The sequence below is a fragment of the Canis lupus genome, chromosome 25 (assembly GCF_048164855.1).
Source record: "Canis lupus baileyi chromosome 25, mCanLup2.hap1, whole genome shotgun sequence".
Classification (NCBI taxonomy): Eukaryota; Metazoa; Chordata; class Mammalia; order Carnivora; family Canidae; genus Canis; species Canis lupus.
The window spans coordinates 38389164-38404022 of NC_132862.1; the positions used below are offsets into that span (position 1 = coordinate 38389164).

The window sequence follows — 14859 nt, forward strand, 5'->3', positions numbered from 1 at the left end:
AGCAGCGAGTAGCTGTTTGAGACCCCCAGAACCAGGTGCTCTTGCACACACACACCCCCACCCCCACACACTAGTTACAAATGGAAGAAGAGGTACCAGCAGATAAACATTTAAATACATTTTTGGACAATGGAAAGAAGATGGGGGGGAGGGGTCTACTACTACAGCAGAGAGTAGTAGTTGGCCAGCAGCCAAAATCAGAGGACTGAAAGCCTAGACTCAGGCCCCCTCCTCCACCAATCACAGCTAGGTAAATACCCAACCCCATCAGCACCAGGCAGATAACTGATGCTATAATCTGAGAAAATGGATGTGAGAAACTCTGGAACAGTAGGCATGCTATGAAGGCAAAAACAGGTATATGCCTTTCTGGCAGAAAACTATCAGGTTCCTTTAAAGAAACTGAAGAATCCTAAAGAATAAACCCTCCACATACTGACATGTAGGAGTTTCTCAACCTAAAGGAGAGCTCCCAGCCCAGTAACTTTAGGTCATCAAGCCCTACACAATATATATATATATATATATATATATATATATATATATATATATATATACCCAATCATCCCTATATCCAATCAACTTTGTAATTCCTAGTTTGTATATGAAAGGACAGTCACCATCATAAAAGAGACAAAAGAAACAAAAAGAAAACAAAAATCCAGAGGAAAAAGAAAAATGTAGAGAATAAAAGGACAATGACAAATATAAATAAATAAAAGAAAAAAACCTTCCTCCAAAATCCCTAATTATGTTCTCTCAGGAAGCTAACAGATTGTGTGCATACATAAAATAAGAATGCTGGAGTACCTGGCTGGCTCAGTCAGGGGAACATGCAACTCTTGATCTTGGGGTTGTAAGTACGAGCCCCACGTTGGGTGTAGAGATTACTTAAAAATAAAATCTTTAAAAAAAAAAAGTTATTCCAACGTAAGAAAGAGGTCTTGGAAATTAAAAATATGAGACAGACAAGGGAAGTAAGTGTAACTATTAAGAAGTAGTTGGTGGTTTTGGGTGATTAGTTTCATAAATGTTGAAGATGAATAGCAAATTTTAATGCATATAAAGACTGGTGGGTTAGTGTGTTAATTGGGGTAAGTTGAAGCAGTAATTTTAAATCTTGGGGTTTAACATCACAAAGGTGGGCAGCCTGGGTGGCTCAGCGGTTTAGCGCTGCCTTTGGCCCATGGTGTGATCCTGGAGCCTGCTTCTCCCTCTGCCTGCATCTCTGCCAATCTCTCTCTCTCTCTCTCTCTCTGTCTCTCTGCCTCTCATGAATAAATAAATAAAATCTTTAAAACACACACACACACACACACACCACAAAGGTTTATTTCTTACTCAAGCCAAGTCTGGAGCCCCTTCTCCTACCTTTTAGCAATACCATACAGAACATATGGCCCCTGCAAGGTTACAATAGCAAGGGAAGAGAGACATTTGGGAGTCACTCTGGCTCTTTACTACCTTGGCCAGGAAATGACAGTACATTTCTGCTTATAGTTCATTGGCCATGACTAGTCAGTCACAGGGTCCAAAGCTGACTGCAAGGGAGTTGAGAAATCATAGGCACATGCATGGATATTGAGTGAGTACCAACCCCCACCTCTGCCATGGTGAGAAAGTGAGGTTATTTTCACAAAATTATGGCAGGGAGGGAAAGGAAAAAGAGGACAGTATTACAGAGAAAGCCAAGGTGTTCTAAGATGGGAAGCCCTACTGATAATAATAGACAGAGATCAAGGAGCCAATGGGAAGGAAGGAAAGAAGGGAGGAAGGGAAAAATAGAAAGACATCTTGAGATTGCTGTAGAGGGAAGGGAAGGACAGGGGAAAGTAGCAAGAAAAGAAGAAGGATCTCACAAATACGTTTTGTTTATTTCTATACAAACACTCCCACTTCGTTTTATAATTATCTCTTCATATCTTTCTTCCCACTAGGCACAAAGCTTCTTGAGGGCAGGGATTGTCTCTCATTCATCTTTGTATTGAGGGTCCAGCACAGACCCTGACTTAGAAAGCGCTCGGTGTAATTACAAAGTGAGAGGCCATATAATCTCTTCCACTCACCAGTTACTGTAACTGGGGAAAGAGGTGCTGCACTGGAGCAGTAGGAAGAATGAAGAGAATGTGTCTGACCAAATACTTGAGGAGAAAGGAAAATAGGCACCTGTTGTGTCAACAGAGACACAGCCTCAGTCCCATGCCCACCCTTCTCTTGGAACACCAGCAGCGCAAGAAGGAGCTGACATGTTATCCAGTCATATTAACACAAAGAAAAAAACAGCTTTCTGCATTTTTAAAAATGATTTATTTATTTGTTTGTTTATTTGAGAGAGCATGCATGTGGGCACACAAGCAGGGGAAGGAGCAGAAGGCAAGAGGCAGAGAGTGGAGACTCCCCACTGAGCACAGAGCTCTACAGTTGGAGCTCAATTTCACCATCCTGAGATCGTGACTTGAGCTGAAATCAAAAGTCAGACACTCAACCACCCTGGTGTCCCACAAGTTTTTACATTTTTAAACAAGGTCTAATTGACTAGATGCTTTAACAAATATATTTTACTTATTCAGCAAATAAGATTTTGTAACAATCTGAAATAACATCTAGCCAAACACTTCAGCAAAATCTAATAAAGGTAAAGGCGTGCATAACCTACAACCCATAATTCCCCTCTTGATTACAAACACTAGAGAAGTCTTTTTTTCAATGAGGATCATGAACTATTGGTACATATTGATATCAAGTTAGTGGATCTTAATCAACAATTTTTAGTGAATTAAAATAGAGGAGAAAGTGTCAGAGAACACACACTAGTATGGCAGCGTGTAATGTGGATATGTATGTGTAAGTATTATATGTGTATGTGTCTAGTGTATAAATATATGTGTATACTGGATAGCAATGTGTTTCTTACAGAAGATCTCAGTTAAAAAAAAAAAAAAGCTTGACGTCACAGTCCTAGAGAAATTCTCACTCTTGCTTAAAGGAGAATGCTCACTGCAGCAAAGTTTGTCATAAAATAAACAAATAGGAAATGATCCAAGTATTCCTCAACCTGACTTTGAAAAACTAAATGTGGTATAATCATACAATGAATGGATTAGAGCTACATGTAAAATCATGACTATATCTCAATAAAGATATTAAGCATAAAAACAACCTGCAAAATTATCCATTCACTGTAACACCATTAATATTAAGAGCATGCAAACTATATTTTATGTTCTCTTTAGATGCACACTGTATGTAAAGTAAAAAATAGGCATGGGATTGATAAATATCAAAGTCAGCAAAGTAGTGACCTCCAAGAAGGGAAAGAGGGAAATGCCATGGGGAAGGAATATACCAGCCTCTTCAACTGTATATGAGATGTTTGTTTCTTAATCTAGGAGGTAGGGGAGAGTTATCTTATTTTCAACTGTTCTGAATATTTCATATTTTTAATTTTTTTCCCTAAAAAATGGGGGAGGGAGATGAAATTAACAGACTTTTTTTTAAAGATTTCATTTATTTATTCATTTTTTCATTTATTTATTCATGACACAGAGAGAAAGGCAGAGACATAGGCAGAGGCAGAAGCAGGCTCCCTACAGGGAGCCCAATGCAGGACTCGATCCCAGGACCCCGGGATCATGACCTGAGCTGAAGACTGAGGCTAAAACACTGAGCCACTCAGGCGTCCCAAATTTAACAGACTTAACTTTAAATTCAGTCTCTACCACTTACTGGCAAAGGAACTTTGTAAGTTCCTTAATTTCTCCAAGCTTCTGCCTATAAGAGGACATCAAAATTTTTTTTAAAAAATCCTGTTTCACAGCCAAATTACATGCGATAATATGGATATAAGTGCTTTATGAAGTGCAAGGTTCTACAGAAGTATATGTCATAATTGCACAAGAACGTTCCACAAATTCCAGTTATTACATGAAACTCTTAGTGTTCTTTTGTTAGTACTCTCATAGAACCTTGCTCCTTTCCTTCAGAGCACTTACTTTTGCTTTCAATTACACGTGCGTTAACACTATTATGACTCTGCATCATCCCCCATTCTATAGCTTTGGGCTCATCATTATATTCCCCAGAGGACAGCACAGTCCCAGGCACACTTAGCAAAAAGTGCTCAACACATTTTTGTTAGCGCAATCCAAACAGTGGTTACGTTAGGAAGAATGGGGAAGCAAGGTGGCAAGAAAGAACTCTTATTTTAAGAGTTATTTATTTAAACTGTTTGAACCTTAACCATGAGCCCATATTACTTAGTGACAAATTATTTTAAATGAAACTAAAAAGGACTAAATCGGCATACCTCAGTTTCCCCGCCTCTCGGAAGAGGGTAAGGGTTTAACATAAGAAATTAGGTGAAAGGGGATGCATGAAATAAAAGCAGTGTTCTGGGGTGCTGGGCTCCCCCCTAGACCCTCGCGGGGTGAGGACGGCGCACCTAACGGTTTGAGAACAGCCCGGAGGTGCCGTTAGGAGGCGCTCGCGAAGCCGCTCCAGGAATTCCCGCCCTCTCCGTTACATGCCCCAGTAACCCCGGCGCGCCGGCGACCGAGAGTAACCTCGCGGTCGGGTGACGGCCCCCCCCCGCCCCGACTCTCGCCTGCTCCCGCCTCAGCCAATGGGGAGGCAGCGCACGAGCCGGCCGGACACTCGCCCTCACCGACTCCTCCCCCAAGCAGTTAGAACCGAGTTGTACAATCACCTCGCCGCGGGGTTTAGACTTTTCCAATCGCAACTCCAGTTCCCGATTCCAAGCCCCGCCCCCGGCCTGCCCCGCGTTCATTCTCGGCGGGAGTCACCTTTGCTTTACAAACGCTCAGACCCGCCCTCTGCCTACCTTGCTGCGGTAGGCCCCGCCCCCCGGCTCGGACCGACCAATAGCCGGAGGAGCCCGGAGCCGCTGGGCGGGCCCGCAGCCAATGCGCACGCCGTGGGCGGGCTCCGGGCCGGAATTGGGGGTGAAGCTACAGCCTTGTGCCCACATTCGGGGCGCGCGGAGCTGGGGGGTCCCTGGGGGACGCCCGGAGCTAAGATGGCGTCCGCAGCTGAGGGGGACGTGGGAACGGTGGCAGAGCTGGCGAGGGTGCTGCGGTGGGGGTTCGACGAGCTGAGCCTTAACAAGTTGGCGACGTCCCTGGGCGCGTCGGAACAGGCGCTGCGGCTCATCATCTCCATCTTTATGGGTAAGGACCCTCCTGCCTCGCTCCGCCCCCTCGCAGAGTCCCCGGGGAATGGGGACGTGACCCCCTCCCTCACTTTCCGGAGCCACCGGGGGAGGCTTGGTGGGGGCGCGGGTGTGAATCCTAAATCACGCCAACCAGCTATCGAGAGGAAGACAAGTCTTTCCTCGAGTCTGGGGGCGCCGTGCCCTCTGAACCTCTTTACCTTCCTCCTCGACCCCCGCTGTACCCTTCTGGCCCCTTATTTGGCGCCACCACCGTCTCATCCTGCCGTGATCTACCCCGTGTCCCCGCGACCTATCCTTATTTGTCTCTCTCTTGAGTTCTACTCTGTCCATGTGTACTGCTGTCTGTTATTAATATCAACTCTCACACATGCGCGCTTCTTGTCGGTAGGCATAGGCTCCCTAACTTAGGTATTACCCTGTGGGTCCCTACCCCGTATCCTATACTTCCATATTCGGAGTCTTTTTCTGCATTGCCACCTTATATTACACTTTCTTCTCTTTTCTGTCCTGTTTCTAATATTTCCTCTGATACCATATTGCTTCCCCCCTCCCTTAACCTCTCACCTGTCATTTACCCTGGGATATCATTTTAACGCTGCGCTTGGGAAACTGGATTGACAGCTCCCTTAAAAACTATGCTACTCCAAGCGTTTATTACCCATATGGTTCAAAGGATGTGCTGTGTCTGACTTTATGTCACAACAAGCTGTATTATAACTGCTTTATAGGCTTTTTTTTTACCGCATCCTTCCTCCATGGTTTTTTTAATATACGGAAGCAGCATGGCCCAATGAGGAAAAGAAAAAGAAGTGTAGACTTGGAAGACAAGCAAGGGAAGACCCACCCCTGCTGCTGCTTGCAAACTGTGAGACTCTGAGCAAGTCACTTAACCTCTCTGCGCCTTGATTTGCTTATCTATGAAAGGAGGACAGTAATGCCTACCTAACAGGATAGCTTGCAAAGTCCTGTAGGAATTCAAAGGTCAAGATCTGATGCATAAATATTTGAATAGTTGGAAGGTTTTATGAAGGTTATGGGACTTTAACTAGGAGAGTAGGGGTGGGGAAAGCAAATAGGACTGGAACAAAAGCAGATTAGAGATCAGAGTCGTTAAAAGTTAGAGATAAAAGTTGGGCAGATGTGGAACGCCTTGAATGCCAGAAGGAAGTTTGGAATGTACCCAGTAGTCAGTAGAGACATTGGCATATAGTATCACTGAAGGGTGTTAAAGTAGGTCTAGATAATGTGAGGCATTATTTTATATTTAAATAACCTTAGCAGCTAATAGAATTGTTACTTGCCTTTTACATATAAAACCAAGCTGATCTTCCTTTCTTCCCTAGTCACCTTTTCCCTCCCTTGTAGAATTGTAAAATTTTCGAGGCGAAAGTCACCTCAATCTCTCTCAGATCTAACCCAGATTTATCAACACCCCTAATCTTCTTCGCACCACAGCAGCTTTGAACTTCTCCTTGAGCCTTCTTTCTCACCCAGTTATTTGTTGGGGTTGTAATTGGCAATTAAGAGTGTTTACATTCATTAGTTTGGAAGCTCACTGTTGATTTCTCAACTATAAATTGAAAACATAACACAAGTAGCAACAAATTATTAGGGGCAACCTGTTAAATGGAGCTAGGGCTGAAATTAGGACTTGGAATGTGTCCTTTTTGTGCTGACATCATCAAACTGCCTGTGTACTCCTGGTGAGCTACTGCTCCGTACTATCATGAGTAATACTGGGGAATTGTTTCTCCATATCCTTCCCCTCTACTCTCCTTCTCCCATTATGATCCGTCATCAAGTGATAAACACTTTGGGCAATACACCTACTGCACTCCCAAGTCCCTTTGACAGTCTACCATTTTCCAGATCCCTCCTTCCTAACTCCCACATGCTGTTGCCTTCAGTTAACTCAGTATTTCTCATGTTTAGATGGGCTTGGGGCTTCATGTTGCCTCAGATGAGGCATAGCTCTTACGCGTAGATATACAAGGTTGTGTTTTCTAGGTATGGATTAAATATGTACATGTCAACATAAATTGATAAGCTTGACATGTGCATGAAGGAAAGAGTAAAGAGTGCATTCTGGTTGTAAATGCTTTCCTTACAAAGGTACTACCATTTCTGTGTATTGTAACCTAGAGACCAGTAGCCTTTCAGCACTGGATGGAGTTCCTGGTTCAGGAACCCCGCTGTCTTGGGGAACTGGGATACTGGAGAAAATCCTTGTTAGCTCTACCAAGAAGGCCTGTAGTCCATAATGATTTATGACCCACTTTCCACTAATTTACAATAAATATGGGTTAAAGACACTTTAATGCAGATACCCCAAGGAAAGAACTAGGTATATCAGACATTCATGTTTTAAAGTATGAATACCCTGTTTTAAAAAAGGGATTTTTGGGGATCCCTGGGTGGCGCAGCCGTTTGGCGCCTGCCTTTGGCCCAGGGCGCGATCCTGGAGACCCTGGATCGAGTCCCACGTCGGGCTCCTGGTGTATGGAGCCTGCTTCTCCCTCTGCCTGTGTCTCTGCCTCTTTCTCTCACTGTGTGCCTATCATAAATAAAAAATTTTTTAAAAATAAAAATAAAAAAGAGATTTTTTCTCTTTTTCTTTTCTTTCTTTTTTTGAGAGAGAGAGAGCAATTGGGGAAAGAGTGGGGAAGGGGCAGAAGAAGAGGGAGAGAGAGAGAGTTTTAAGCGGACTTCATGCTCAGTGCAGAGCAGCACTTGATCTCACAACCCTGAGATCCTGATCTGAGCTGAAATCGAGTCAGATGCTTAACCAACTGGGCCAAGCAGGCACCCCTAAAGTATGAATAACTTTTAATCAGATAGTCTCATTGCTATTTCTTAACATCTTACTTTTCCTACTTGAGTTCTGTGTACAGATCTTGGGGTAGGCTGTAGATCATTAAAGCAGTAGTTTTCAAACCTTTATGACTGGGACCCATGGCAAGAAATATGTTTTAACCATGATCCAGTACACAGACATGTATATATATGTATCTGAAACAAAAGCTTCAAGAGAACATTACTCATCCTTACATAAGCTGTGTGTTTAGCTAGTTTCTATTTTGCTTTTTTCTTATTACTTAATGACCCACGAAGTTGATTTCATGACTTATTAATGGGTTACAAGTAGTTTGAAAAATCTTGAGTTAGAGACTGTAATATTTAATATCCAGCACTTCAAGGAAAGGATAAGCTTATGAGGATTGTTGCATTGGATTGTTTTGTACAGCCAGAAAACTCCATTAAAGGTATATGTGTATGTTTGTCTTTTTTAAGATCACAGGGAATTTGGTGGAAGGTGAATTTTGCTGTGGTGAAATTTGCTGGCAAATACAACTGGAAAATAATTCCCGTTGAACACCTGGGGTCTCATCACTTAGGTATCACTTAGGATACTTAATTCTGTAGTTTTGGAATGTTGCAAAGGTCCAGAGCCCACAGCCAAGAAGGAATTCTTGAGACATCTTTGGTGCCAAAAGGTGATTTTATGAAAGCACAGGGATGGGACCCGTGCGCAGAAAGAGCTGCACTGGCTGATTATATACTTGGGAGTCCCAAGGAAGTAAGGAAAAACGGAGGTGTCCAAAAGGACTTGGATATGCTAAAGAAGAACCTTAGGATACTGGAGGCCTTACTATTATCAAGCTAAGGTTTACTTTTTCCCTCTACCAAAGAATTGGCCTTAAGATAGTTCAAAATAGGGGCGCCTAGGTGGCTCAGTCAGTTGAGTGGTTGAGCATCTGCCTTCGGCTCAGGTCATAATCCTGGGGTCTTGGGATTGAGCTTCCTGCTCAGTGAGGAATCTACTTCTCCCTCTCCCTCTGCAGCTCCCTCTCCTTGTGCTTGCTGTCACTCTGTCAAATAAATAATTTTTTTAAGGTAGTTGGAAGTTTCCTGGAGGAATGTCATACATATCCCACCCAGGAGTGGCAGGGAGGGAGGAGTTTGAGGGATGTCAGCTTGTGCTTTGTCCTCAGTTTGCCTTCTGATCCCTTGTCAATAACATGGATTGTTCCAAATAAATTCAATAAAATGTACCTACTGTGAGTTAAACCCTTTGCTTGACCCTGCAAGAACAAGTACACTGGTGCAGTATGAGTAATCAAGCCAGGCACTCAAAAGTATTCCATAGGGTTAGAGGGTAGGGAATGGGGATGAGATAAGTACTCTAATAACCACAATACAAAGCAGAAATCTAAGTGCCATAAGAGAATTACAAAACTTTATGATACTGAAAGATTGGATCTTTAATGAACTTTGAATGCTGAATAAGGTTCCAGCAGACTTAGACGGTAAGACTAAAGGAATAGCGTGAGCAGAGACATTGAGGTAGGAATGTGTGATGACATGGCCAAGAACAGGAAGTAGTCTACTTAGACTAAAACAGGACTTAAATAGAGAAGTGCTGGAAATAAGGCTGGAGGGGTGCCTGGTTGGCTTACTCAGTTGAGCATCCGACTCTTGATTTTGGTTCAGTTCATGATCTCAGGGTCCTGGGATGGAACACCATGTCAGGTTCTGCTCTGGCATGGAGCCTGCTTGGGAATCTCCCTCCCTCTCCCACTGCACACTCCCAAAAAAGGAAGACTGGAAAGATAGGTCATAGAGCCTGGAAAGCCTAGGCAAAGGGTTCGTACTTAATTAAGTAGGTGATAGGTAGGTATTTGAAAGGGCAATAATTTGACCAGAGCTGTATTAGGAAGATAACACAGCATGGGGTGATATGAAGTAGACACACAAGAAGTAGGGAAACCAATGAGAAAGAACAATGATCCAGATGGTTATATTGATTTGGAGGCAAAGTGGTTACACCAAGAGGGGAAAATATGGATCTTGCGTGAGATATTTTCAGAACACAGAATCTTTTGAAAGGTAGCTTCTGCATACACTTGCATCTACATAGCTGCTCATGCCAGAAATCTAAGAATCAGCCTTGCCTCCTCCCTTTCACTCTCACCCCATATCGCAGTCCCCAAGTCCTGTCAGTACCACCTCCAAATTTCTAAATTGTGTTTCAGATACGTCCCCTTTTCTCCATCACCACAACCGCTGACCATCTGTTACCAGAACCACACGAATAGCCTCCCAACTGGTCTCTAATTCTGTTCTCGCTCCTCCCAAAGCAAAATGGTCCAATCCTGTGCCTCTCTTGCTCAGAACTCTTCAAAGGCTTCTGAACAGTCAGTAAGCCCCTGCCTGCTTTTCCAGCCTCATCTCAAGCAAGTTCACAACTTTTTAGCCACATGGTGGCCTTCTTTCAGTTCCTTGGAGAAAGGCATTAAGCCCTTTCCTACCTCGGAGTCTTTGTGCGTGCTAATGCAGCTGCCCAGAATGTTCTTCATTCATTAGTCACCTGACAGGCTCCTTTCATCTTTTGGGTCTCAGTTCAAATTGTCACTTCCTCTGAGAGTTCTTTTCTTGCTCTCATTTTATATGATGTCTCCTGTTGCACTTTCTCGTACAGACTGAAATTTCCTTCCACTTGTATATTCCAATTGGTAATTCTGTATTTGTGGATGAGAGGATGAGAGCCGAAAGTGTGTTAGTTTTGTCCACCATAGTATTCCCAGAGTTGAATACTGTGCCTGCTTTATGGAAAAGGCCCAGGAACTATTTGTTGACAAAGTGAGCATGTGAATGAATGACTTGGCAACTGATTAAATGGATGATAAAGAAGCAGTTTAAAAACAAACAAACAAACCCAAAAAAAGTTCTGCCTGAATAGCTAGAAAGATAATGATATCTCACAAATGCAGAGACATTAGGAGGATCATCGAATACTGTTTGATGCCAGGTAATGGTCTCGTTTTGGATTTGTTCTAGGTTCCCAAGGCATCTCCAGGTGTCTTAAGAGTTGAGAAACCCAAATGAGCTCAGGAGAGAAGTTAGACTACAGAAGTTTTAGGAGTCAGTACTGGTATCATAATTGAATCAGGGAGGGCATGAAATGCCATGGTAAAGCTTATACGGAGAGAAGAGCACCCAATTCTTGTTGATGGAGTATGTTAACATTGCCACCTCTGATCAATAATAACAACTGTTGACATTTATGAAGGATTTGGCACATATCAGACATTGTCTGAAGTGCTCAACAATACCCCACCTACACCTGCTAAGTCACCCATAAGATCATTAAATTGCTGTTATCATCACCCTTGTGCAGGTAGGAAATGGGGGCCTTCAAAGGTTAAGTAGCTTGTCTGAGGTCATACCCATTTCTACCCATCTCTAAAGTCCCTGCTGTTGAGCACATTGGGATTGCGAAGAGAATGCAGGGATGGAAAGGGTAAATGCCCATGGTGTCCGCTTCTCTTCACTTAGGTGGTTAAACCAAGATGTAATCAGCATATGAAATACCTCTCAGCATCCAAGGCTGGAGCTGGCCAAATGGAGCAGATTGCCACCTGTTTAGCATGAGTGTGTTCTCCTCTGGTGTTGGCCATGACTGCGGCTTGGCTATTAGACTTATCAGAAATTGCATTTGGGGGGTACCTGAGGGGCTCAGTCAGTTAAGTGGCTGACTCTTGATTTCGTCTCAGGTTATGATCTCAGGGTTGTGAGATTGAGCCCCATGTTGGGCTCCCTGTTCATCAGGGAGTCTGCTTCAGAATTCTCTCTCTCCTTCTGCCCTTCCTCTTTCTCTCTCTCAAATAAATACATAAATCTTTAAAAAAGAAAGAAAGAAATTGTACTCAGGGGGTAAGGATTCATTCCTCAGAAGTTCATGTTAGCATCACTAAGGTTAACAACCTTTAAAATCAAAGTAGGGGGGATCCCTGGGTGGCGCAGTGGTTTAGCGCCTGCCTTTGGCCCAGGGCGCGATCCTGGAGACCCGGGATCGAATCCCACGTCGGGCTCCCGGTGCATGGAGCCTGCTTCTCCCTCTGCCTGTGTCTCTGCCCCTCTCTCTCTCTCTCTCTCTCTCTCTCTCTCTCTCCATGTGACTATCATAAATAAATTAAAAAAATTTTAAAAATAAAAAAAATAAAAAAATAAAATCAAAGTAGGTCCTGCACTCAGTTCCCTTTGGACTAAAGTCAGGTCTGGCCCTTCAGAACTAAATCTGTTATTCAGTGCAAAAAACTCTCTTCAGGTAGCACTGAAATTGCAATATAAAGATACCAAAGCCAAGCTAGATGGAAATTAAACAGCATTAGCTAAACAAATGGGACTTCTGACCATAATAGGAAGCAAGGTCCAGAAATTCTACTACTAGAAAATAAAGGGGTTGTCTTAGATAACTTTAAAGCCTCCTTCCAATTCTAGAAGTCTAGATATATTCTACGTTTTTGAGACTTTATTCTAATTCTTAGCCACAGATTTTATTGTAGTCTAAATCTTTCTGTTTGAAGATTTATTTTTCTTTCTTTCCTTCCCTCCCTCCCTCCCTCCCTCCCTCTCTCTCTCTTTCTTTCTTTCTTTCTTTCTTTCTTTCTTTCTTTCCTTCCTTCTTTCTTTCTTTCTTTCTTTCTTAGAGGGTAGGGAATGGAGCAGAGGGAGAGAGAGAGAATCCCAAGTAGGCTCCACATCTAGTATGGAGTCTGATGCAGGGCTCAGTTTCACAACCCTGAGTTCAAGACCTGTGCTAAAATCAAGAGTCTGTTGCTTAATCGACTGAGCCACCCAGCTGCCCCTGGCGATTTCTTTAAATTTATTTTTTTATCCCTTTTTTATCTGCACTCCAATATCTTACGTTGCACAAAACTTCATGTTTTGAATGCCAGTATAACTTTAATGTCAAATGGAATCATTTATTTGCAGAGGCATATATAAATTTGGGCCCATGAGACTATAGGCACACACTAGCAAAAATAATTATATACCCACTGACATTAACTCTGTCTGGGCAGCCATCAGAACTCACTGGAGGTGTTCAATGCAGCAGCCTTTCAAAAATGGGATTGGTCTTCAAAAAGGAAATGGCATTTCAGCTGGACCTTAAAGATTATGGAAGATCCTAGTAAGGTAAAGATGAGAGAGGAAGCTTTCCAGCTGCAAAGAATAATGAACCTGTATGTGGAGATCAGGAAAAGGGAGAAGAACCTGAAGAACAGCAAGTGGTCCTGTTTGATTAGAACAATAGAGAATCCATAAATGAGTGATAGAGAGAAACCTGACAACCTTTCAGGTAGGCGGGGGTGAAAGAATGGAGTAGGTCATAGGATGTGCATTGTCTCCAGACACCTGCTGGCGTAGGCACAGATTGTGTTTGGATTAAGTAGGTACTAGTTGTGCCACTGTAGTCTAATTATTAAACTTCAGCCGTCCATTTCCTCATGTTCCCAAAGGGCAATTTTACTAACAGATGGAGGTTAAGAGTTAAGGAGTTTATCTGATAATTACTTAAATTGGATTTAATTCGTAACAAGCAGCAATATTTGGCAACGGTGAGAAATATACATGAATTTTGAAAAATAGCATAAGTCATCAAAGAAATGCCTTCCTTGTAGAGAATGGCTCAGGCATAGCCTTGGTGAGGATGCATTCCTCCTCCTCTGCTCTGGAAAAGTTAGGGGAGCAAACTGGGAAGATCATTAGGCACCTGTGAGGACTGAATGAGGTTACGACTGTAAACATTTGACCAAGCATGACCCAAAGTCATTGTTAAGTAATTGTTCCCTTCCTTCCCTCAATAAGTACTCATCTCCTCCTTTTCTGAGTTTGGTCTTGGGTCCAGAAGCCCCAGGACTTCCTAGCATCTCCTGGCTTGCATCCTAAGAACTTGTTAGAAATGCCATTCTCTGGGTGCCTGGGTGGCTCAGTGGTTGAGCGTCTCAGGTTATGATCCCTGGGTCCTGGAATCGAGTCTCCGCTCTCCCCACGGAGAGCCTGCTTCTCCCTCTGCCTGTATCTCTGCCTCTCTCTGTGTGTCTCTCATGAATGAATGAATAAATGAATGAATGAATAAATAAATAAATAAATAAATAACTATAAAAAAAAGAAAAAGAAATGTCATCTTATATCGCTTGCTGTTCTCCAAATACTGTTATTCTACTGAATCTTACTGTTAATATTATTACAGTGATATCACTGTCATCTCTACTGTCTAACTCACATTCTTACCTCCACCGTCTGTTTCACACTTTTGATGAAAAGGTTAAATATGGAGGGTTGTTTTTTTCACATAGGTGGTTGGACTCCTAGTTTCATCTTTCCCCTCCTGGCTTGTGTCGGTCACCTGGAGCCATCCAACCTTCTCCTCATCTATTGTCTCCCACTTCGGAATATAGTTAATAAACTGTAACTTGTAGCTTTAACAAAAATGAAGCGCCCTAGTTGCAGCTGCCAGGGAAAGCTGTTCTAAGTAAACTGGCCTCCTCAAGCATAGAGTTTTTAAGGTAGGGCTGTGTGTGTGTATGGATATTTTTCAGCAATTGCTGAAGTAAGGGCCTGGAGATTTAGGGCCCATCTGGAGTTCTTGTGATAAAGCAGCAGTAGTTCCTGTAGAGACCCTCAAAGCCTGTTCCTAATTCCTGCAGCCCAAAAGATGTTGTATGCATCTTTATTCCTCCCAGTTTTCAAAATGAGAAAGGGGGGGTGGCGAGTCAGACACTAAAAATAAGGATAAGTAATTTCTGGATAAGAATTGCCTTTGGGCTTAAAATGGACTCGTTTTAAATCCAAGTTCCTCTCTATTCAAACACTGGCTTTGA

At 42.9% G+C, this 14859-nt stretch overlaps 1 protein-coding gene and 1 long non-coding RNA gene across 2 annotated transcripts in view; one reads left to right on the forward strand and one right to left on the reverse strand.

Moving 5' to 3' along the window:
* Positions 1-2284: 2284 nt before the first annotated feature.
* On the reverse strand, positions 2285-5382 carry LOC140617579 (uncharacterized). The gene is made up of 2 exons (XR_012017771.1): positions 4706-5382; positions 2285-2460 (listed from the first exon to the last, which is right to left on the reverse strand). It is a non-coding gene; the product is annotated as an uncharacterized lncRNA (long non-coding RNA).
* LPCAT3 (lysophosphatidylcholine acyltransferase 3) overlaps positions 4934-14859 on the forward strand; it is a 40518-nt gene continuing 30592 nt past the window's right edge. Inside the window, exon 1 of the mRNA XM_072799214.1 lies at positions 4934-5186. Coding sequence (XP_072655315.1) covers positions 5036-5186 — 151 coding nt within the window. The 5' untranslated portion in view covers positions 4934-5035. The remainder of the gene's footprint in view (positions 5187-14859) is intronic.